Raw genomic sequence first — 24,904 nt, 5'->3', positions numbered from 1 at the left:
ATCCATCAACTATCTAAACTCCTCTTACCCTACTCTACTCTTACAGGGTACACCCTGGACAGGTTGCTACTAGTGTATCAGAGGGCTAACACATCTAGACATTTAGCTCACATTCACACATCACATACTGGCAAGTAAAGAGTGTACAGTTGACTTTACCTATCTTTATCCCCACAGATAATGCGTTTGACGTGTGCCTGTTGAAGAACACGTCAGGTCTGGGCTTCAGTTTTAGTCGAGAGGAGAACATCCCTGACGAATCCCACGGGTCCAGCATGGTGCGGGTTAAAAAGCTGTTTCCTGGCCAACCAGCTGCAGAGAGCGGTCGCATCAACGTGGGCGACATCATCCTGCGGGTCAATCAAACCTCCCTCAAAGGACTCTCGCAACATGTAAGTAGGATATCTAGGTGATCTTGATGTGAAAGGAAATCAAGTTTGAAAATATAATTTATATGCGTGTCCTCCCATTCATTCACATAGGAGGTGATATCAGCCCTGCGAGGAACAGGACAGGAGGTGACTTTGCTCCTCTGTAGACCTGAACCTGGGGTTCTTCCTGAAATGGACACTTCAACTTTGGTGAGTCAGTAAATATTTTTTCTCCCTAACAGCTATGTGGACATTTCAAGTGCCAGAAATTGTTGGAAACCTTTACTTATTTCTTCACAGACGCCCATGCCATCACCCCGAAAGGAGCCGGTGACCCAGGCAGAGTCCAGCCTGAGCTTCGACAGGACAGCCTCTCCTCCAGGTACACAAGGCAAGAGGAGTCATGGCACGGTGGAGGAGGCCCTGGAGAGGCTGCTGCTCAAAACCCCCGGCCGACACAACAGCTACAGCGACAGCACTGATGGGGATGAGGAGGTGGAAGAAGCCTTCAGCCCGAGCACTGTGGAGCATAGCAGGCAGACTTGGGAGCGGAGTGTCTACCACACCCCCAGCAGCAACCTGGGACTGGGACGCTACGATAGCATTGGTCAGCTGGACGACACCACCCACTCGGCCTTCTACTCCCCAGACCTGTCAATGACTAGACAGGACCTCAGCAAGAGGTACCTGATCAATGTTAACATAATGGTCATATCATCTGCATTCATTTATGTTCTCTGATATCTCATATATTTTTGTCTTTGTGGTTGTTTGGACAGGTGTCCTTCATCCCCCGTGACAGCTGATCTGCAGTCATCCCCACGGCCTATGGTGTCCTCCCCAACTGCCCCAAGCCCAGATCCCCTGCCTCCTCCACTGCCTCTGCCCTTAAACCTCACCGTGTCCGGCAATGCACAGGACATGGAGGAATTTGTCCCGGTAAGGACTAAGGAAGGGAAGCTCTTGAGACAGAAAATCTGTGATTTTCGAGGTCTGACTCATGAAGGGGTTCCACTAAAATGTGGAACTAAATTCTAAAGATTTATTCAGATCTAGGGTCATTCCTGTAACTGAGATTCATCTCTGTTGTCAGGAAGTAGAGCTAAAGGTCTCCTTGGTGAAGTCAGAAAAAGGCAGCCTGGGCTTCACCCTCACCAAAGGTAATGATCATGGATGTTACATCCATGACATCGTCCAGGATCCAGCGAAAGGAGATGGAAGGCTCAGGCCCGGCGACCGAATGATTATGGTACGAATTAATCCCTATTCCCTAATGCCTAATAATAGTCCCTTACTCTTGTCGCAGCCTACAGTTTGTTTCAGCCTATGTAATTGGTATATTAATACTACCCAAAGAGATGGTTTCAAACTCTCAAAAATAGTTCTCTCATGTCAGTACATGAGCTATGGAGCCAGAGCCAGGAGCTAATTAACCTAGCTTAGTTTAGCTTTGCAAAAAGACAGGAGGCAGATCGAAACAGCTAGTCTGGCTCTGTCTTCCCCCCTCTGTCTCTCTCACGCATTTCCTGTCATTCTTCACTATCCAATAAATAAATTTAGGCAGATTTATTTTTTTTACTTCGGACAGAGCCAGGTTAGCTGTTTCCCCTTGCTTCCAATCTTTGTGGTAAGATAAGCTATTCACCTGCTTTCATTTTATCCATAATGTATAAATCTTTTATTTTCTATCTCCAGGTCAACAACACAGATGTGAGCAATATGGGCCACACCGAGGTGGTTGATCTTGTGCGTGCTGCCCCCCGTGTAGTTGACTTGGCGGTAGGGAGGGTCCTGGAGGCTCCCAAGCCCCCCATAGAAGCCCACCTGCTGCCTGACATTTGTTTTAAGGGCAGCCAAAAACCACTTGGTAAGAAACAGCCCTCATTAACAAGATAAAACACCCCTGGCACATCTGAAATTCAAGCACTGTATATCCGCTATGCATAGCTTTCCCAGATGTTGCATCAAAAATAGGTACTTCAAGTCTAAATTATTTTACTCCTTGTTATATCACCAGGTTTGGTACTGGATGGTGGCAGTGACAGTGTATACGGTGTCTTATTTGTGAAAGACATACTGCCAGGTTCAATGGCCTTTGAGGAGGGCAACTTGAGACCACTTGATTTAATCCACTACATCAACGGTGCTCCCACCCAGGACCTGACTCTGAGTGAGAGCACCAGACTGTTGGAGCTCTCCCTCGATGACCTCACCCTCAAGGCCACAAGGTAGTCTAACAAAGAATGATATGTAGTCTATATGAAATATGCTTTTTGACCTAGACAGTATTACAAAAGGTTATTTTTAGCTCAATATACTGTATGTGGCATACTTTCAGTAACTTTATTTTTCTTTTTTCTCTGGTTTAAAGGGATGGAAAGCCTGTTTCTCCTGGGCAGAAAAGTGTCTCTTTTCTTAACAACAACATTAGCCTCAACATTTCATCCAGCATGAATGGTATGTTTCAAATCTTAAAGGTGTCACCTGTGAAAATGTCATTGTGTGAATGATTGTGTTTATTATTTTCCATATAATTACAACATTGTTTTCTGTTTAAGGGTTTCTTAAAGAAGAAGATCCAAGAGATAAAGAGTGTCTTGCAGCACTTTGTCCGTTAGAGGTAAGTTAAGAAATATATATATATTTAGTAATACTGTGGTCACTATTATCAAAAGCTTGACTGTTGCCATGAAGAGAGCAATACATACACACATATATATATATATATATATACACACATATATTAGTTTTTGTATATATTTTTTACTTCTATTTTTCACTTAAATATTGTAAATGTGTATATTTTTTATTTTTTATATTTCTTATTTTTTATATTTTTGTACATACTCTTATTTCTAAATTTATGCTACTTTCTACTCTTGAATGGGAGCACCAGTGCTGTATAATTTTCCCCCGGGAATCAATAAAGTATTTCTGATTCTGATTCTGATGAAGCTTACTTTTGATAGCATTCATTACTTCATCGGCTTTGCCTTGTTAATAGTCACCTCACTAGTTGTTGTCTACTTTGTTGAATATGCAGGAGGAGATCATAAAGCTGGATCTGGAGAAGCCGTACTCGGGAGGTCTGGGTTTCTCTGTGATTGGAGGAGAAAGGGGGATCTTTGTCAAGTCCATCACACCAGCAGGAATAGCAGAGTCCTCAGGCAAACTGCAAGTAGGAGACAGGCTGCTGAAAGTGAGTGATGTTTGACATTTGCTGCTCAGAATAATTAATATTAACATTAATAAATGAGAAGAAGATTTAATGCATATTGTTCATTTAGTGTTCAAATTTCCCCCAAATGCCTTTAACTGCTGATCTCTTCCCCCACTTCTCTGGATGTTCTCTTGAGGGTATAAATTATGTTTGTCTTTTTCTTGCAGGTGAATGAAGAACTAATGACAGGCGTGTCCCACACCAAAGCTGTCACCACCATCCGTAAAGCTAAAGGCCTGGTACATCTTATAGTGTCCAGACCGCCAGACCAGAACCCAAATACATACCTGGCCTATCTGCCCATCAACTCTGACAAGTGCAATGGAAACACAGGTACAAGCGGTGATCCAAAACTTGGGATTTCTGTGTGTTTTTAGAAAGGTTTTGTCTGATGCTTTTTCCTGTTGTAATCATTTACAAAGATGGAATGGAATTGTGACTATTAGTATTAGTTCTCTCTGCACACAACCCTCCTTCATGTTGCTTTCAGATCTGAGTGAGGACAGTGGAGCGAAGACTAAGCTGCGTACTCTCCATGATGAGCTGAAATATGGCGGCTTCCCTCTCATACCACCAATAGGTAACAACATGCAGGCTAGAAAATGTACTGAAACTCTCAGTAGAACAGTGTTGAATTAATTAATTTGTAAATCAAATAATAACATTGTAAACCTCACAAACTAGACTACATTTCCATGTTTCACAGATTATGAAGATGGTCCACTAGAACAGAAAAGAGAGACGGAGCACAGCGCAGAGCTTTCAGAGGACACAGACTGTGATGGCTCTTCTTTACCTGAAGACTCCCCTGAGGTACAAATCGAATCCATCAGACTTGATGAAACATTGAAACTATGTGCTGGTTATATCTGATTTTTGTTTATGATTCTTCCACAACAGAGTTCGCGGAAAGTGGAATGGCAAGAGGAGAGTGTTGACGATCCAAGGAATGAAAAGTAAGATTTTTGGATCTACACCTGTAACAATGAGGACTGTGACTATATTCACAGCTCACTGTTTATGTTTTCGAATCAACAGCTATCTGCAAATGAGTGCTGGACAGCCAGAGGAAGATGAAATCACATGGGGAAGTGATGAACTGCCTATTGAAAACATGAACTCCAAATCAAAAAATGGTAAGACCGACTTTAGATTTGAAATTTGACTTTAAAAATGTTCATTCTTCAAGGCAAGTTAAATGACGTGATAGGGACATTGCCAATTGAGATGAGGAAATAAGATCTAGAATTCAACATTTAATTAGTTAGTGAGAGCAGTGAGGATAAAGTCTAAATAAAGAGGACGTAGTATGTCACGGAAATGTTATTCTATACAGGCCAGTTCGTCTTTTCTTTCATAGGGTCAGGTGTGTGTTCAATTTCAGATTTCCCATTTTCTATGCAGCATCTTAACTGACAAAAAGTTGTTGGGACATAACTTTCTGCTTTATCTGTTTTATTCCTTCATTCTGTTTTCCCCCCAGACGGGCCAATCATCACAGAGGATGAGCTGACCTCTTTGCCCCTCGTCAAAGTGGTCCCTGATGGCCAGTACACAGGACCCAAGCTCAACACTGTGGTCCGCATGATGAGGGGGCTACTGGAGCAGAAAGTCCCACTGCAGGAGTTTGAAGTAAGAATCCACTTTGAATTTCAATGCCCATGAATTAATTGCAATTCATTTTTATGAACATCTGTTTTCCTTCCTGGCAGAATCTTCAGAATCTCCAGCCACTAGACGACTGTTTAATAGGTCAAACGAAGGAGAACAAGAAGAAGAATCGCTACAAGAATATTGTTCCCTGTAAGAACAGTCACAAATGTGTTTCTTGTACAGTGTATCATAACAGGAAATTTGAAAGCTCAATAAATGTCAGTAAATCCAATGTTGGATACTTGAAATGTTGGACATAATTTGAAATGTACGCATCTCTTCTAGTTGACACAACTCGAGTTGTACTGGGTAAAGACGGGGGCTACATCAATGCCAACTTCATCAAGATGCCAGTGAAGGATGAGAACTACATGTACATTGCATGTCAGGGTCCCTTACCCACCACTCTGGGCGACTTTTGGCAAATGGTCTGGGAGCAGAAGTCGAATGTGATCGCAATGATGACCCAGGAAGTAGAGGGAGGGAAAGTGAAATGTCAGCGGTACTGGCCAGACACACCGAGGACAGCAGAGATGGTGGACGACAGGTTACAGATCACGCTGATCAAAGACCAATATCTCGACAACTTTGTCATCCGCCTCATTGAGGTCAAAGATGTCCAGGTTAGTTTATATCAGGATTTCATGCTCATTTTCTCATAATTTAAACTTTTGTATGTGTTAATAGACACATTAACGAAAGTTTCTCCCTCCTCAGACCAACGAAATACAGCGTGTAACTCATCTGAACTACACGGGGTGGCCGGACCACGGCACGCCCTCACAACCCGAGCAGCTGCTCACATTCATTTCCTATATGAGGCACGTTCATCGATCAGGGCCTATTATCACACACTGCAGTGCAGGCATTGGCCGATCAGGGACCCTCATCTGTATAGACGTGGTTCTGGGTCTCATCAGTAAAGATGCTGATGTAAGTATTATTTGTCTTATGTATTATTTAAAAGGAAGCTTATTTATTTCTATTATTTTTGTTTAGTATGATCACAATCTAATAAAAAACATTTTGTAGTTTGATATTTCAGATGTTGTAAGGAACATGAGACTTCAGAGACAGGGAATGGTCCAGACAGAGGTGAGTTTTAATGTTTGCTTTTAGTATTAAGTAGTTTAACTCTTAACTGTTTTGATTCTACACCTCCTTGGTTCACCTTTTGTTCACACTTTTTCCCCTTTTTAATTTTTTACAGGACCAATATATTTTCTGCTATCAAGTGATCCTCTATGTCCTCAGATGCCTTCAAGCAGAGGAAAACATCTCAGGATAGTAGAAACCACATATCACCGTCATGTAGACGCTGGGTGACTTGTTTCACAAGAGCAAAACACAAACGGAGGAGAGCTGACACAGGCAGAAATTGCCAAATTACACTACATGTTTTTAAAATGCCTTTTAAAATATTCAGTTCCTTGAGAGTAAATCCTTTTAAAGAAGTCTATATTTTTATGTTTGCTTTTTGAGTTCTCTCTCTTTGGCTGCTACTCCCTTTCAATGCATTTATGAGAACTGCTGATTGTATTTCTTATTGTCACTTACAAGAGAACACTTTTTTTTTTCCTCCAGATTCTTGGATATTCTAAAATAATTATGAAAGTGATCAATGATTTCGTATTTTATGTGGAACAAAATTGTACTTGTGTATTTTGAATCCTATTTTGATGCTGGAACATGCCTTGACAGAATACTATGTCAGTATTTGCTTTGTAAATCTATTATACAGTAATTGCTCACTGCCTGAGGTAAATGATGAAATTAAAAGTGTACATATTCATCTCCTGAAAATTAAACTGGATACATTTTAAATGTTATGTAGAGGGAAGTTTGTTTGTTTTTTAAATAAGAATCAAATATTTTCCTTGTCTATTGTCATTTTAGTGCATATCGCATTTTAGCATACTTTTGAAAACTTGTTATCATTCATGCTGTGTAAAAAGGTTGCCATCGCCTTCCAAACTCCATTTATTGAAATATTAACCTAATACAGCGTTTCCAAGCTTGCTGACTAACAAAACCACTGAAAGTCTGAGGAAGAGAAGCTACAACTTATGCACCTGTATAAGGGTTGACTTGAAAACTACTTCATAGACACTACATAAGTTACTGCACAATATCGCTTAATGTTGTGGAGGCTGTCTGGGAAGTGCTTTTGGAGCTGTACTTTCATTTCCTTGACAGTCAAAGATTAGACCATCATACTGTACTTTCTGCCTGGCTTTTGCATTGGAATGCTTATTTTACAGATGCTCATGTCACTGTCTTCTCCCTGTATGTAGTCATTAAACATAATTGCCCTGAATGAATGCACACCCCTGATCTATCTGATGGAACAATGTAACTGTACAAATACTGTAGCAGAAAGCAGGAGGCGTTGCTGCACAGATAGGTGGTTTTATACCAGTTTCACCACCATGTGGTGCCAAAATTCATTATCATGTCACTGTAAAACAATTCTGGAAACAGCTGTTCAGTTGCCCATTTAAACAAAATAAAGCTCATATTGCTCAATGTGTTGGATAGCCATTTTTCTTTGTAGGCCTGGTTTGCTATTCGAGACACTGCCACGGGATTACAGTGATGTGCAAATCCTACACAATTCACCATGAAGGAAAAGCTTCTACAAGTCAAAATAATTTTGACTGACTCTGACTTTTACCATAATATAACAGTGACCAGAAAAGCAGGCTAGCGTTAGCATGCTAGCTTCTCGCTTCACAACACGAGTCCTGGGTCCAATGTAACGTGGACGAAGGGTGAATATATAACGGTAGAAGTATACAAAAAGGTAAATAACTGTAACGTTGTGATTTTTAGATATTTTAAACGCACAAGCATTACAGCAGAGAAGAAAGAAGAAAACACGTCTCCTTTAATCATAGCGGAAGTGACTACGACATGACCGGATGTGACGTTTACACATTTCGCTGCAAATTAAATGGCAGCCTACACATTTGCCACGCTTGCCTTGTAACATCTGCTGTTTTTCTTTATTTTTTCTCAACACACTCGCGAAACCATCTGAAACCATGTCCGGGCGTCACAACAACAAACTGCCAAACAATTTGCCACAACTGCAGAATCTCATAAAAAGAGATCCGCAGTCATACGTAGAGGAGGTAAGTGTTAGCCAATATTGCTAAAGTTATTAGCTAGTAGACCTGTTGTTGTTTGTGAGTCTAAGCATACGAGAACTGCCAATATACTGCAATAATGAATCGCTAGTGGTTGCTCTTGTGTGTCAACAGTTTCAGCAGCAGTACCGACACTACCAGTCCAATGTACAGATCTTCAAACTGCAACCTGACAAGCCGAACAAGGAGCTGGCAGATCTTGTCATGTTTCTTGCTCAGGTGCCGCACTGTGTGTGTTTCTGATCTCTAATATGTGATATCTTCTATACGATGTGTAGTTACAGTTCTTCTTGTCCTCCAGGTTGGTCACTGCTACCTGCAGCACCTGTCCACCTTTCCACAAGAACTGTCTGAGTTATTAATGAGTCACCACACAGTCCTAGAGTCAGACCTCAGAATGGTGAGAATATCTGTCTGCACAGGAGCTTCTTTTCTTATCCATATTAAGTAATTGATCACTTGCAACACATGAGTTTGGTAATATTTATGCAAATGACTTGTCTATTAACATTGACATGTTTTTGTGTGTTTCCTGTCTTTGTCAGACCTTCTGCAAAGCGCTGATTCTTCTGAGGAACAAAGATCTTATCGACCCCACTGGCCTCCTGGAGCTCTTCTTCGAGCTGCTGCGATGTCACGACAAACTTCTCCGAAAGGTGAGAGCACTCAGCCCCTCGTATATCTACAGCAGAAGCATTCTCTGTTCCTTCATTGGATAGTATTTAAGTTTTGGCATGAAATATTTGTGTAGATTTTGCATTGTGACGGTGTTTTTAGTGTTTTATTACTTAAGTGATAAGCAATAAAGGAACCCAGTGGTAGTAGTTCGAGGTAGGGGCTGAATTTGTACAATTTATCTGTAAAATCTTTATTGTACCAAGCTGACTCTATAACTGACCAATGGACTTGCTTTTCTGGTATTATGTATGTTTCTGTATTCATATTAAAAGGTTAAATTGTTGACGTTCTCATGTCATGCTCTTTTGTTGTTCCCTTGTCAGGAGTAAACATTTGCTTTTCTCTCTCCACAGACACTGTACACGCACATTGTCGCAGATATCAAAAACATCAATTCTAAGCACAAAAACAACAAGGTTAACACAGTAAGTACAAATACTCGCATGTGTTACACACTTTGTGTATGACTGTGTGTAATATTGTGTGATACAGCAGCTTAAAACAGGCACCGCTCACTATCTGTGTTTTATAATGTTGTGTGTTTCAGACGTTACAGAACTTCATGTACACCATGCTGAGAGACAGCAATCCCATAGCAGCAAAGATCTCTTTAGACGTAATGATGGAGCTATACAAAAGGAACATATGGTGGGTTTAATTTGTACACTGGACTTGAAATAAGATCGTGTAGAACTCTTACTCCACAAGAACTTATTGTCATTTTTCACTGCTTTAACCTGATTTTTGCTTGTGACAGGAATGATGCCAAAACCGTTAATGTCATTACAACAGCGTGCTTCTCCAAGGTGACAAAGGTAAGGTTTTAAAGGTTTTTCTCATTGAAAGCAGTGCCTTGCTTATTATATTGCATACGTGGCAGCACTGCACATCCTCACCTGTCTCTCGTCTTGTTTAGATCCTTGTTGCGGGTCTTAAATTCTTTCTGGGCAAAGATGACGATGAGAAGAACGAGAGTGATTCAGATTCAGAGGCAAGTACCAAAGATATAAAGTAGCTGGAGAGGAGATACTTTTCTCAGTCTAGAAGGGAGTGCTTTTATTTATTAATGCACATGTAAGATGTACAAATGTGGTTTAGAAGTGTTGTGCTGTTTTTTATCTTTTCAGACGGAGGGACCATCAGTCAGAGACCTGAAGGTGAGATACTCCACCGGCAAGAAAACCACCAAAAACAAGAAGAAGCTGGAAAAGGCAATGAAAGTCCTCAAGGTACCACTGTTGTATTTACTACAGAGGCATGACTCACATTGTTACATTTGTGATCAAATGAATAGAGCTCATTGTTTTAACTCTTTGGGCAGAAACACAAGAAAAAGAGGAAAGCAGAAGTGTTCAATTTCTCTGCTATTCACCTAATTCACGATCCTCAAGGTAAGTTCACCTGTCTTCTCCACAACACCACAACAACAACAACTGCAGCACAAATAATCTAGTCAAATGACAAAGGTTATTTGTACTACAGTGTACAGCACTCTAAACCATCAGATATCTTTTTTTGTTAAGACTTCGCTGAGAAACTCTTGAAGCAGTTGGAAGACTCTAAAGAGCGCTTCGAGGTGAAGATCATGTTGATGGAGCTCATATCCAGACTGGTTGGAATCCATGAGGTAAGTGATGTGGCTCTCATCAGCTAGTTTGTGCACACCTTTTTTGGCATGGTTGGTAGTTGACTTAGAACTGGTCCTCACGAATATTTGTGACTCTATAAAGCATCTTATCCAGGATAGGTTAACATCTTCAAAGACCAATGCAGTAGGTTGCTCCTAATATGAGTTGTTGTTGCGTTTATGCAGCACAGTGTTTAAATAATTGTTGTTAAGCCTGTGGTCTTGTGAAATTGGCTATATTTAATTAAATTAAAGTTATTTAAAGTGGCTATAATAAATATTGATATTGATACATAGTGAAGCATTTAGCAGCTAAAGAGCCAGATATTTCCCTCAAGAAGTGAATTTTGAAATTGCATTCATCAGGTGGCCAGAAATAAGACTAATTAATGCTAATGTTGATTTGTATTCGCTGGATGTGCAAATAGGCAACTGTTTACTGCCAAATTTTCCATATGAAGTTAAAAAGTGGTAACATGTCAGCAGAGATGGAATGACACCTGTTGTTTAGCTTTATTTACATTTCCACCAGATGTTGATGTGCGAGCATCAATAATGACGGCTAAAGTGCAGAATAAGCTTTTATTTATTTATTTAATATTTTTCATTACAACATTGTAATTGTTCTGACTGTATATATTTATTATAAGCATAAAAGAGGTATGAGTAAGATTTATAGTTGGTATAATACTCTTCTGTTCTTTTCCAGCTCTTCCTCTTCAATTTTTATCCCTTCGTCCAGAGGTTTCTACAGCCCCATCAAAGAGGTAAAAATAGCTCACAATGAAGTAAATGACAGTCTTTTGACTTCTGTGAATGAGACATTTTAAACAAACTGTTGTCTTTCCAGATGTGACAAAGATTCTCCTGTCTGCTGCCCAGGCTTCCCATCAACTTGTCCCACCAGAGGTATGTTATGATCTACAGATTTATTCTGTTAGTCAACACACGTGGACTTAACATACTGTAGGGATTCTCAGTGCAGCACTTTTCGTACATTCCCACTTGTGCAGATCATCGAACCTGTAATCATGACCATCGCCAACAACTTTGTGACAGACAGAAACTCTGGGGAGGTTATGACTGTGGGGTAAGTAGCAACCTTGTCTACTTTCTGGCTTCAGTTATCCAAAGTTTGTATAGATTAAAATGTGAATGCAAATGTAACGACCATGCTGACTACTACCTTACTGTTTTGTAGTAAAGTAAACCCCTTTTTGTATTCAAGTATCAATGCCATCAAGGAAGTGGCAGCCCGCTGTCCACTCGCCATCACTGAAGACCTGTTGCAGGACCTGGCCCAGTACAAGACCCACAAAGACAAGAGTGAGTGACTGTCAGACTGGTTTTCTTGCCACTGTACTTTTGTCACAGTTCTGAAATGCACTAATTAAAGGAAGTTCGCATGTATGTTTTTGTCTGTATTTGTTCTCAGATGTGATGATGTCTGCCAGAGGACTGATCCAGCTGTTCAGGAGTCTCAATCCACAGATGCTGCACAAGAGGGACAGGGTGAGCTAAAGTTTTTTTTTTTTTGTACATGGTCTTGCATGATTGTTTGATCTAGAGAGATGTTCTAATAAATTATGTTGTAGTTACAGATGCACAAATAAAGAGTGGTGGCAATAGATCCAAAAATATAATACTGACAAAGCACTACATTCCTATGTATATTAAAATGTGAATTATTGGTACTGTGGTCCAGGGGAGACCCACAGAGGCGTCAGTAGAGGCCAAGATCAAAGACTATGGAGAGCTCGAGGCTAAAGACTATATCCCAGGGGCTGAAGTCCTGGAGGTGGAAGAGGGGAACAAAGAGGGAGAGGAGGACGAAGGTGAGCAGCTATTGTCTTATTGAATCCACAGGATTGGATTACAGTGGCTGTTAAACAGAATCCAGTCTCATACAGCACTTTGATAGAGATGTCAGACGTCTAATGTGCGTATTTTTCATATTGTACAACAGATGGCTGGGAGAGTGCCAGTGTTAGTGATGACGATGAAGACGGGGAGTGGGTGGACGTTCACCACTCGTCCGATGAAGACACAGGAGAAGTGGTGAGTGCAAAAGTTGCATAGCTCATTAAATTGCTGATGGTTAATTATGTGTTGTTTGTAAAGTAAGAGCCATCTGTGTTTGTGGAAGGCGGAGAAGCTTCAGAGTATACCGGTTGAGGAAAGAAAAGCCAAAGCAGCGGCGGTCAGCGGCAGCAGGCTCCTCACTCAAGATGACTTCAAGAAGATCCGCCTGGTCCAGATGGCCAAGGAGGTCAACGCTGTGCCGGGCAAGAGCCAGAAGAGGAAAGCCGTGGACAGTGACGACGAGGGTGACGGAAGGTTGGAAAGCTATTTGAACCTGAAGCTTAAAGTATTGTATCATTTACATGATGTTAAGTTTGTTGATAAAGATAAATGATCATATTGTGGTTTTTGTATGTTTTGTTTTCCAATTCTTTCAGAGGGGAGCTGCTGACCTTGAGGAATATTGAGAAACTTCACAAGAAACCAAAAGCAGACAAGGAGACGCGCCTGGCAACAGCACTGGTAAAACCTTAAGCTAACTGTAGGGTGATTTGAACTGTTCTTACAGTTACGGCAGTTTGTGTAAAAATGTGTAGGGCTGCAACTAACAATTATTTCCATTATCTATTAGCCTGCAGATCATTTTCTCAATTATTATTTTCTCTAAAGCCCATATGACATATTCAATTCAATTTAATATATTTTATATAGCGCCAAATCACAACAAAAGTCATCTCATGACACTTTACAAATAGAGCAGGTCTAGACCGACTCTTTATAATGTTATTACAGAGACCCAACAGTTCCCACCATGAGCAAGCACTTTGGTGACAGTGGCAAGGAAAAACCTCCTTTTAAGAGGCAGAAACCTCGAGCAGAACCAGACTCTAGGTGGGCGGTCATCTGCTTTGACCGGTTGGGTTGGAGAGAGAGAGAGAGAGAGAGAGAGAGAGAGAGAGACAGACAGACACAGGCAGACAGACAGGCAGACAAGCAGACAAGCAGACAAGCAGACAGACAGAGATGATTCTCTGCCTATTCATATTGCTTGTTTTGTCTAACAGTCCGAAATCCATGGAGATCCATTTTACTATAGTTGAAGACTAAGAAAACCAGCAAATAATCACATTTGAGAAGCTTGAACAAGCATTTTTGATCATTAAAATAATAATTCATTTTCTATCAATCAATAATTCGACTAATAATTTTGGCTCTAATGATATGTTTGACTTTCTAGGCCGGACGAACCGACCGGAAGGATTTTGTGAGGAAGCGGACCAAGCTGAACCCACACGCCAGCACCAGCAACAGGGAGAAGAGGAAGACGAAGAACTTCATGATGATGAGGCACAGTCAGAATGTCAGAACCAAAGGCAAACGCTCCTTCAGAGAGAAACAGGTAGGCCACACCTGGAAGATAAATACATATCACTCCTGTATTTGACTGTGGATAAATTGATTTCATTGAATATATTTTGCTTTGCTTATCCAGCTCGCTCTACGGGATGCACTCCTGAAAAAGAAGAAGCAGCACAAGTAGGACACATGGACATAATATTATATAGCCATCGGATGGCCATCACAAACCTGATCTTTGATTAATATTGTACATCCTTCAAGTAGCCTGTAAAACCTGGTCAGTTTATTAATGTATTATTCTCAGTGGATGAACTGCATACATTTACTCTGTTCTGAAATAAACAATCTTTGATACTTGTGTGCAGGTTTCTGTATGGGTTCAGGTGTCATTGTTATGTTTAGGTCTGTTTATGCTGCAGCTGACTGATTCCTTCCAGCTGATAAATGGCCTCCCATTGGTCACAATGACGCATCTCTGTAATTTGAAGTATTAACAAAACGTTAAACATAAATGGTGTCAGGCACTGACAGAAAGTGTCAGCATTTGCCTTTAAACTTAAGAAATTCAGTTTGTGTGCCAAATCTTGCACACATCTTGCTATATATATATATATATATATATATATATATTTTTTATTTTTTTTTTATTTTAGATTTGAGAATTTCATTCACATTTTCGAGTATAAATATTTCTGCTTGGTGTTTGGAAGGTACAGCAGAGATGCTGCACTGATGTACAGTAAGTGGAGCTCAAATCAGGATGTGAAGGTGTTAATGTATAATTTCAGAAAAGGTGTAATTGGCCAATATAGTTATATAACAATCGTCATTTCAGTCTAACATTTCCTTAGTTTGCACATTACTCTCTAGTTTAGTGCCTTATTTTGAACATGTCTGTTATTTACTGGAAGTTGTGTTCAGTGAGACAGAAGACAAAATTATACAAAATTAACTCAATCTGAAGTATGGTCTTATTTCGAGGCACTATTAATGTGTCTGTCTGCCATAACTATGTTTTTACAGACTTTGTAACTGCACCGATACTTTGTGGGGATGTTTTCATAACAAATAAACTTAAGTTGCAGTTAAATCATGATGTAAATCAACTCGGTATTGACATTCTTAGAGATCTCAGACAGAAGAAACAGGTGTCAGTTGATCATTTATTTTTCCTTCGGATTGGGGAAGCAATAACAATGTAGGTTACCCATACTATTCTTAACATTACTGCACGCACTCCTGCGTGTTTCACTTGCGTTTGATGTGTCAAGCTGTCACACTGAACAAAACAAGTGACTATCTTAAAACTAGTCGCTTTTAAATAGCATAGGGAACTTTTAACGAGCATTTTATTTTGTTCATTCGGGTGTTATTCGGGTTATGCTTAAAAACTACAATACCCATGAAGCACCTGGAATCATAACAAACGTGCTAATACCAAACATTCCACTCAATGAAGCCGGCATCTTAATTCTTGCTGCGACATGAGGTACCTAAATTAAATATTTTTGACTGAACGCAACGATCATCCGATGTGTTATAGCAATGTGTACCATTCTACGTTTAGTATTTTCGCTAAATTCCCGATTAAATCCTTTCCGTTCCCTGCCAGCTAGCATTAGCTCTCGCACTGATGCTAGTCTGTCTCCCAGTTGCTGTTAGCAAACATGCTAACCGTTAACGTTAATCTCGGAAATTACGCTGGATAGCTTTATCATGTCCTTTGTTCGTCTCTTTATATTTTGTCTGGTTTCAGAGAGAGAACCCATTATGTGGTGTAACGTTAGAGATATAATATTAACACGGAATGCGGCAATATTAACTACCATAACCATAACGTTACCCCCTTAACCAGAGCTCGTCTCAACAAACTGTTGACGTGTGGTTGTGTTTGATGTTGCAGATTTTATTTTGGCTTTTGTAAACTGTTGTGCCCGATATTATATAGTAATCTAGCTGCAATACATATGAGTATGTTTGGGCATCTTACCCAAAAAGTACGGACACTTAAAACATAACTTCAGATGACATTTGCAGGTGCTAGCTATCGTTTACACTAAACAGCTAGCTAGGTGTTAATTAGCAGTATACAGCTTGTATCTTAACTATTTGCATCCCTTACGCCTCCTCTTTGTATTATATTGTCCAGGAGTAGCTGTTAAAGCCTCTTTGTCACATAAACATGGGTCACCTTATATATTTTGTGCATGTCCAAGAAAATGTAGCCTAGTAAAAAAAAAATTCTGTAACATTAGCACAGTAGGATTACACTTGTGCGAGACACACTACTTTCAGACAGCAAGCAATATCTATTAAATAGGTATAGAAAGGTGCAAAACAATTCTGAGTTGCTTATGTGATTCGATAAACATGTAATCAGAAGAAATACAATACATGATTGTTCAAAAGATGGAAAAATGTAAAATACTTCCATCTGACTGCAAAACAAATAGTCTTCTATACTCCTTGACATTTATCACTTTTTTTTACAAGCCGCCTCACCCTCAATCTCTTTAAAGGTGCTGAAGGAAATATAGTAATTCAGTGAGCAGGAAGTAAGCTCTTCTGTATGGTAATAACTCTTCTGCCATAATACTCTGATCAAAGGACAAACCATGGAAGCACAGCATCGGGCTGCTAGTGTAGCTGCTGCGTGCTCATAGATGAGTGGGTGAAGTAATTTGACATGACAACAGTAGGATCTCATGAGAGCACACCCGTCTACTGTGCACCTTTTGTACCTGACGTGGTGTGCTGGTTGCTTAGTGGGAGTCCCTTTTGTATGGTGGACAGTGATGCATAGAAAAAATATGTATGAATTTTAAAAAGAGGTTTCTGTTGGCACAAATTGTTTTCCAGTTTGTACTCAGTGGAGTGGAGTAGTTGTGCAATACATCTCTGTCGTTAAATTATTTATCTATCTCACTCCTCATAAATAATACAACGTGGTGATGTTATCATCCTAAGGCCATGAAAGTGTTCCAACTGATCCTGAATCTGTCTTTGAATTAAAGTGGATATGATAAAGCCCCTACAGTTTTAAAAGATGAAGAGTATCCACGAACCTACAAAGTAGGACAGAAGTGGAGAGAGCCTTTGATCACTAGTGCATATGATGGGACTTTTTGTTTCTTCTCCTATAGCTGAGAGGACTAGTGATGAGGGGGCGATACACTGAGTCTATTCAGTGTCAGAGACATAGTTTAAAAGAGACAGTGCATCATCTGTAAGGTGTGGGTGGAGCGTTGCCCTCTGGCTGTCTGCTCTCAGTTTCTCTGTGACATATCAACTGTGGAGAATTTTCATCAGATTCAGCGATAGGTAGGAATTTTTATGGGTTTGATTGCACAGTATTTTCTTTGTGGTGAGCTACGTTAGCTTGGAGGAATGTGCTTGTCCTGTTTTTGTTTTTCTTCACATTTGGCTCCAGTCTCTGCTGAAATGAGTAAAGGGGAAGTGACACTGAAAAGGAGATGAATACTGACCAAACTTGCTCAGCTGGCAGGCAATACCCCCCACCACTAATTTCCCTTTTGTTTCCTCAATTGCAGCCGGAATCTTAGTTGCGATTTCTATTTCAGACGTTTCAGAGGTTATTCTTACATGATGCATTCGGTGACTGTGACCTGCGTGTTATCGCTAGGGATTGGATCACACTCATTCAGCCTCTCCATACAGTTGTATTGGGTCAAACAGGGCTGCAACTAATGATTATTTTTTTTATATATGTTTTTCAGTTCCTAAGTTATTTGTTTAGACAACAAAATGTCAGAACATCTGGCAAATCTGGTAATCACAAATTCCCCAAACTGTCTTCAGTTTTCTTGTTTTTGTGATCAACAGTCTAAAACACTAATTAAAAATAAATTCTATAAAACTGTGAAAAGAAGCAAATCTTCACATTTGAGATGCTGGAATCAGAGAATAATTGTCATTTTTGCTTGAAATAAAAAGACTGAAATGGTGAATCGAATATCACAACTGCTGCTGATTAATTTTCGTCGATTTTATTGATTAATTAACTATTGCTTCAGCACTAGTGGCAAAAATATCTTTCCTTACATTTATCATAACTGCAGTTCGGTTTGTTAGCAAGTGAGATCCTAATACTTGGGGGAATGTATTCTTTTGAACATTATTTCTAAAAAATGTTCACTGGGATGAACATGAATGTAATCTACCATATGGTAATAATGCTGTGATAATTACTGTATTATTTTTGTCCATATCACCTATCCCTACCTGCCACTGTCTTTAGAAGATCAAGTTGCATTCTGTAAGCAACTCTTTGTGTCAAATGTTAAACTCATCTCTTCTCTCTTATAGGTGTTGTTTCCTGTAGCCAGCTATGGCACCAGGGGATGTGGTGCCAGACCATGCCAAGCAGCTGAAGTCCAAGGAGAAGCGGCCTGGAAACAGGGCCCCGAAAGCCGACTGTGAGCCTGATGGGTCTTTTGTCTTTGAGGCTCATGAGGCTTGGAAGGACTTCCATAACTCCCTCAGGCATTTCTACGAAGTAGGAGAGCTCTGTGACGTCACGCTGAAGGTAGGTCACTCAAGTAAAGAGAGAGATTTGTTTGTCTTGTATTTATGTCTCAACTGATCTTTGTTTATGAAAGGGTGTGATTTCATAAATAATAGTTTACGGATGTGAGCCTAATTAATCCAGATGTCGAGTTGAGTGTGGTTGTTTGATTTTCAATCCCTAAATAGCTGCCAAAATCATAATATTCCATCTGAACTATGGACTACAGTCACACTGTGGAACTAAATGAGCAGTTATTATACTGTATAAAGGTGTGCTTTGTTGCCATGTATTTTGTGTTTGTCTCTTTTTGTAGGTTGGCAGTAGGTTGATACCATGTCACAAGCTAGTGCTGGCTTGTGTGATCCCTTACTTCAGGTATGTTCAATTTGTATGTTTTATTTTTTGAACTTGGCCTATAATAGCAGTTTTTCTGTACAGCACAGACAGAGAGGGTTTTTTGCTTACTAGTGGAACCTGTTAGTCTGTTGCTGTGTGTTCTTAAAGCCAAATATTACATGTCAGATGCACTTTTTGTTCTGACTAAACAGAAATTAAGAAACTGTCTGTAAACTGTCTTGAGCCTGAACTCAAGGTTGTCATGAAAAAAAGACTTTTTGTCATTTTTGTTTTGGATCATTTATATAAAGATGCTTAGATGGAAACATGGCCCTGTGTTCCCTCTTACTTATTAACATCTGAAAAAAATGCATGATAGTTTGAGCACATGCTGTTTAAAAAATGACTTTAGTAGTAGTATAAAATAACAAAAGATGACAATTTGCTTTAAAACATCATGTCATTTCAATGTAAAATAAAAGTGAATGATTGTGACTGCCCTAATCGAAGTAAAGTATTAACACATTTTGAGTTGGGGTGAAAGTATATGTACTCTCCGTACTTCAGGAACAGACACCAGTGGAGTAGTCCCTTGAAAACGTCTGGGCAAACATCTGAACGTTTTTGCCGAGCACAAAGCTTTATGGAAGGTGTTTCACCTTGTTCTTGTCTAAGTTGCTCTTTCTTCCCTCAGGGCCATGTTCCTGTCAGAGATGTCCGAGGCAAAGCAGGAACTGATAGAGATCAAGGACTTTGATGGTGATGCCATCCAGGACCTGGTCCATTTTGCCTACTCCTCCAAACTCACATTAACTGTGGACAATGTCCAGCCACTGCTTTATGCTGCCTGTATCCTTCAGGTAAAGAAACACAAGTACAATCATTTGTTGTTCTTATTTTACGAGAACTGAGTGGGCTCTGCATTTTCATTGAAAATGTAGTGATGCTCAGACACTTATGTAGCAATTATATAATATTATGACAATTTGTACACAACAGAATTCAATTATGTGATACATTGAGAAAATCTGTAAAATTGCTTTATTACTGCCTGACTCTGTTAGGTGGAGTTGGTGGCGAGAGCCTGCTGTGAGTACATGAAGGCCCACTTTCATCCCACCAACTGCCTGGCAGTTCGAACCTTTGCTGAGAGCCACAATCGTGTGGACCTAATGGACATGGCCGACCGCTATGCCTGCGAACACTTCACAGAGGTAGTGGAGTGTGAGGACTTTACATGCGTGTCTCCCCAGCACTTACGCACATTATTGTCCTCCAGTGAGCTCAATATCCACTCAGAGACACAGGTGTACAATGCAGCAGTGAAATGGCTGAAAGCAAACCCACAGCACCACGAGGCCTGGCTGGACCAGATCCTGTCTCAGGTTAGAGAGTGCATAGCTTCAATCAGAAGGGTATGGTTTGGTTGAGCTGACGGATATAAAATGTTGCATCTTCCTGAATTTGATATCACCAAAAGTTTAATATTTGTGTTCGTAAGTACCTCTGTATGTGTTCTAGTGAAGTTAGACTTTATGGCCTATTTTACTGATTACCTGAAGGTTAAGATACATAACTGTGTGTGAAATTAGTGTTACATATACAGTATGTTCACAGCTTCATGTAATCACTTTTACAACCACTATAAAAAGTGTATGCTGGTGTCTCCTTCAGGTGCGCCTCCCCCTGCTGCCTGTAGAGTTCCTGACTGGAACAGTAGCTAAGGACGAGATGATCAAAGGTAACCTGAGTTGTCGCGATCTGATGGACGAGGCCAGGAACTACCACCTGCACCTCAGCAACAAAGTGGTGCTGGACTTTGAGTACTCTGTCCGCACAATACCCCGGAAACACACTGCAGGTAGTACTTATATGGCTGCGTTTGGCTTTGAGCATGTAACCACTGATTTTATGGCACTTGTAGTAACATTCAGCACTTTTTCTTATCATCATAAGTAAAATACACAGCTACATTCATGAAACCAAATGCCTTTCTGGGTGTTCATGTGTTGTAACAGTCTCGTCTTCATAACATAAGCACATTTCCAAAACTGTAATAACTTCTTTGTCATGTAGTTATATATAGTCATATTTGCATCTTTCATCTGTGGGCAGAAAGTATGATGTGTGCTCTCTCGCTGTGCCAACATTTTGTTCTTTCCTCTTCCACTTTCTCAGGGGTTTTGTTCTGTGTGGGTGGCCGGGGGGGTTCCGGTGACCCATTTCGCAGCATCGAGTGCTACTCCATCACGAAGAACAGCTGGTTCTTTGGCCCTGAAATGAACAGCAGACGGCGTCACGTGGGTGTAATATCTGTAGGAGGTAAGAGGGGTTATGTATATAATAACGGTACAGAAAGTAAAAGACGTGGCATGGAAAGATGAGCAGTTGAGTTTAGAAATTGAAGAGCACACGGAAACTTAATGACATATATTGTACACTCAGTTGCCACTTTATGCCATTTTATTTTTTTCATTAGGTACACCTAGCTGGAACTAATGCAGTCTAATACAACAGTCCTGCAATAAAGTGTACTTTCATGAAGGTTATAATGTTCAGTTTGTGTTGAAATAGAGGTGTTGAATCAATTTTATGGTATTTGGGAGGCTGCAGTAGTAGTGCTGTTGAACATTATACAGAGAAACACTCTGTATAATAATGCTTCTTTTTATTTACATAAACTGGCAACTGAGTGTACATTATGCAGACATTTTTACAAATTAAATACCCTAACATTTGAGTTTTGTTAAGATCATTTAGGAAAAAAATGAAATATTACAGATTTATGTCAAAGTGAATTCAGTATACCTTACAACATACCAACTGAAAACATACTGTTTGTTCTCACTTGTCAGATCACATGATCATAAAGACTGAACTTCATATCTGTTTGATGTTGGTTTTCTTAGGCAAAGTTTATGCTGTTGGGGGCCACGATGGTAACGAACACTTAGGCAACATGGAGATGTTTGACCCCCTCACCAACAAGTGGATGATGAAAGCCTCCATGAACACCAAGAGGTACACAGACCCAACATTACACTGAACATGAGTAGGACTTTTGGCTTACATTCTGGGAGAGTGTGCTATCACAAAGGTGGCTGAATAAAAAACAAAATGGTGCTTTTCCTCTCCATGTTGGCCTTCCTAACCCTGTGCTTATCACACACTTGTCATGCTGGGTAGCAGTAATATTAAGCAGCCGACGTTTTACAACCTCCAGCTTCTTATGTAATCTCTAATTTTTAGCGTCATTGTCACAACATGCAATAGGGGATAATTCATATGCTTGTTAAATTAAAATCTTAAAACTGGCACTATTTGACTGCTTGCTCCACTGTTGCTGTTGAAGAAGTTAGCACACAATGCAGAGCGGCGGTGGAGCTCACCAACAATTGCCCGTGCCAGTAGGATTGTCTGGGGGGCCAAAACCACTAAGCTGGGCCAAGTCATTTGAAATAGGGAATGTAATGATGATACTGTTGATCCTAAATTTTGATTCAATTATTTCCTGTTTCCTGTAGAATTTCTTTATACCTTTACATGCTCAGGAACAGGACAGATTGATACCTTAACATGCATTTCTTCCTGTGTACCATTTACTATCCACTGTATTGGGTAAACTGCAGAAATACGGCTTTGAGCAAGGATGTATGTGTTTCTCAGGAGGGGTATAGCTCTGGCAGCTCTTGGTGGTCCTATCTATGCTATTGGAGGTCTGGATGACAACTCCTGCTTCAACGATGTGGAGCGCTACGACATCGAAAGTGACTGTTGGAGCGCTGTGGCTCCGATGAACACACCCCGAGGAGGAGTGGGATCTGTGGCATTGGGGGTAAGACTGTAGAGGAAAGGAAAGAGGAATTGATTGTGGCTGAAATGTGATGTCTACTCTGGACTTCACTGCTTCGTACCCTCTCCTTGCCAGAGTTTCGTGTACGCAGTGGGAGGCAACGATGGCGTGGCATCTCTGTCCAGTGTGGAGCGGTTTAACCCACACCTCAACAAGTGGATGGAGGTCAGCGAGATGGGCCAGCGACGGGCCGGAAATGGAGTCAGCAAACTCAATGGCTGCCTCTATGTAGTTGGTGAGTAGAATAAATAAACTAAGATAGATTCCCAACACCTGTAATATCCATCTGTTCAGATCTGATCACTTGGATAGCCAGATATTGTTGGATGGAGCCATATACAGTAGTTCCAGGATGTATTTTGTCACATTTGCTTGTACTGCAGTGACTTAAATCACATTGATTTCGATTGACACTGTTTGTCATTCTTTTGCTGGTGTTTCTTCTTCTTCCAGGTCACATGTCTCCTACATACACACCCTACAGTTTTATACACAAATGTGCGAATCAGGAAAGACGAAAGTTCATGTTTTTAAAGCTGTCTGGTAACTGATTTACAGGATGAGAGTTTTATTGCACCACTTGAATTTGAAGAGTCACTCAAGGTTCATTAAAACTTCTGTTGTGGCATTTTGCCTAGTCAGTAGCTGTGGTTTAGTATGGATACGTAAAGTCCTCTTGTGTTGTGTCTGCTCCATCAGTAACAGCATAATCCTACTCAAAGCAACTGTTTGCAGTCATTACACCTGAGCGTATTGTTTACCAGGTTACGTGTCCCGTTTCCTGTTTGACCTTTGAGCTGTTTTTTCACAAAACCATCAGAGGTAATCATAAAACTTACATTTCTTGTGATCTTTAATAATTGTCTCTCTTGTCTTTCTTAAAGGTGGTTTTGATGACAATTCACCCCTGAGCTCTGTGGAGCGCTTTGATCCGCGAATGCACCGCTGGGAGTACGTGTCTGAGCTGACCACCCCCCGTGGGGGAGTCGGGGTAGCCACTGTAATGGGAAGAGTGTTCGCGGTCGGGGGTCACAATGGGAACATCTACCTGAACACAGTGGAGGCTTTTGAGCCTCGAATGAACAGGTGAGGAGGAGATGAATGAGGACTGTGTGATTTGGGATGATTTAATAGCCCTTTTTCATAGTGGGAACCTTCTCTGGTGAGAAGCCATCAAGATAAACTGTAGGTGGTTCCAAGGGGCAATTTGAGGCAAGCAAGTTTGCAAACACAAATACACACAAACAACTCATTCACATACATAAGAACAATCTAAAAATACAAAATATGATTTGGCAGGGCCTAAAGCGTAGCTGGCCAACAGTATCCAACACCATGAAAGCACATTTATGAATCTATACACAAGGCAAAATACTCTGGTACTGCAAATGTTACTGCAAGTCTTCTTGCTTCTGAAATATAACCAAACTTCCTTCCATTTCTTTTACATACATGCTATGTGCATGCATTTCTGCTGGCTTTAGCTTAAACTAGTCAAGGATAGACGTGTGGGGTCATTGATCATTTTATGTGGCCTTTTGAGGACTTGTTCAGTGTTAAGCTGTACAAGGGGTCTCTGTTTTGCCAATAAATTAAGTGCTTAGGTTAACAACTCCTTGCATTCGGTTCTTGTTAGATATTACAGTGGCTGAAGGAGACCAATGCAGGAAATGTAAGGAGACACAAACAACTTGGCAACACAACGCTCAGTTCTAAACAAAAACATAAAATACAACCAACTAAGAGAAACTCTGCAATATGCACACTGCACAAGAGTTCAAATCTGAATTATGTTGTGTTGCTGGTCTCTCATGATTTTGAAGCAGGGCTCAACCTGTCACATGCTTTAATAATAACCATTGAAATCATTTTAATTCTGCAGTTACAGAAAATACTGCCGTATTGTTGAGGCCTATTGCTATGTCGTCTTCTCCTGTTTGCTCTTCAGGTGGGAGCTGGTGGGCTCAGTGTCTCACTGCCGTGCTGGAGCCGGAGTGGCTGTCTGTTCGTCTCACGTCAGCCAGATCAGGGACGTCGGCCAGGGCTCCAGCAACGTGGCCAACTGCATGTGACCGCCCGCCAGACCCACTTACTACCAGGTGACTGAC

General features: G+C 40.5%; 3 protein-coding genes across 5 annotated transcripts in view; all 3 read left to right on the top strand.

The window, feature by feature from the left end:
* ptpn13 (protein tyrosine phosphatase non-receptor type 13) overlaps positions 1–7,770 on the top strand; it is a 42,924-nt gene extending 35,154 nt beyond the window's left edge. For both annotated transcript variants that reach the window (XM_070924237.1, XM_070924236.1), the window contains 21 exons: positions 178–392; positions 483–581; positions 672–1,054; positions 1,151–1,310; positions 1,465–1,620; positions 2,067–2,238; positions 2,389–2,599; positions 2,743–2,828; positions 2,930–2,991; positions 3,415–3,570; positions 3,759–3,924; positions 4,082–4,171; positions 4,298–4,404; positions 4,492–4,547; positions 4,630–4,727; positions 5,075–5,223; positions 5,304–5,394; positions 5,530–5,867; positions 5,962–6,177; positions 6,277–6,339; positions 6,455–7,770. In XM_070924237.1, the coding sequence (XP_070780338.1) occupies positions 178–392; positions 483–581; positions 672–1,054; positions 1,151–1,310; positions 1,465–1,620; positions 2,067–2,238; positions 2,389–2,599; positions 2,743–2,828; positions 2,930–2,991; positions 3,415–3,570; positions 3,759–3,924; positions 4,082–4,171; positions 4,298–4,404; positions 4,492–4,547; positions 4,630–4,727; positions 5,075–5,223; positions 5,304–5,394; positions 5,530–5,867; positions 5,962–6,177; positions 6,277–6,339; positions 6,455–6,532 (3,152 nt within the window). In that variant the 3' untranslated portion in view covers positions 6,533–7,770. The remainder of the gene's footprint in view (positions 1–177; positions 393–482; positions 582–671; positions 1,055–1,150; positions 1,311–1,464; positions 1,621–2,066; positions 2,239–2,388; positions 2,600–2,742; positions 2,829–2,929; positions 2,992–3,414; positions 3,571–3,758; positions 3,925–4,081; positions 4,172–4,297; positions 4,405–4,491; positions 4,548–4,629; positions 4,728–5,074; positions 5,224–5,303; positions 5,395–5,529; positions 5,868–5,961; positions 6,178–6,276; positions 6,340–6,454) is intronic.
* Positions 7,771–8,243: 473 nt separating this feature from the next.
* Positions 8,244–14,406, top strand: sdad1 (SDA1 domain containing 1). Of its 2 annotated transcripts, XM_070924537.1 has the most exons (22): positions 8,244–8,378; positions 8,508–8,612; positions 8,695–8,793; positions 8,939–9,049; positions 9,425–9,496; positions 9,619–9,719; positions 9,829–9,886; positions 9,988–10,062; positions 10,199–10,300; positions 10,393–10,462; positions 10,595–10,698; positions 11,408–11,465; positions 11,549–11,607; positions 11,712–11,788; positions 11,927–12,024; positions 12,134–12,210; positions 12,404–12,533; positions 12,665–12,756; positions 12,845–13,035; positions 13,158–13,242; positions 13,958–14,119; positions 14,213–14,406. In XM_070924537.1, exons 1-22 carry the CDS (start codon positions 8,289–8,291, stop codon positions 14,258–14,260), a joined length of 2,064 nt encoding a protein of 687 aa, XP_070780638.1. In that variant the 5' UTR covers positions 8,244–8,288; the 3' UTR covers positions 14,261–14,406. The 2 variants fall into 2 exon arrangements, with proteins under 2 accessions (XP_070780638.1, XP_070780639.1); XM_070924538.1 differs by lacking the exon at positions 8,939–9,049.
* A 4,021-nt stretch (positions 14,407–18,427) lies between these two features.
* Positions 18,428–24,904, top strand: klhl8 (kelch-like family member 8). The gene is made up of 11 exons (XM_070924923.1): positions 18,428–18,625; positions 18,921–18,982; positions 19,638–19,803; positions 20,008–20,328; positions 20,618–20,804; positions 21,122–21,265; positions 21,853–21,964; positions 22,610–22,778; positions 22,872–23,031; positions 23,681–23,882; positions 24,745–24,904. The coding sequence occupies exons 1-11, from the start codon at positions 18,428–18,430 to the stop codon at positions 24,866–24,868; spliced, it is 1,845 nt and encodes a 614-aa protein (XP_070781024.1). The 3' UTR covers positions 24,869–24,904.

This window comes from Enoplosus armatus, chromosome 18 (assembly GCF_043641665.1).
Source record: "Enoplosus armatus isolate fEnoArm2 chromosome 18, fEnoArm2.hap1, whole genome shotgun sequence".
Classification (NCBI taxonomy): domain Eukaryota; kingdom Metazoa; phylum Chordata; class Actinopteri; order Centrarchiformes; family Enoplosidae; genus Enoplosus; species Enoplosus armatus.
This window is presented reverse-complemented; position numbering and strand designations above follow the sequence as displayed.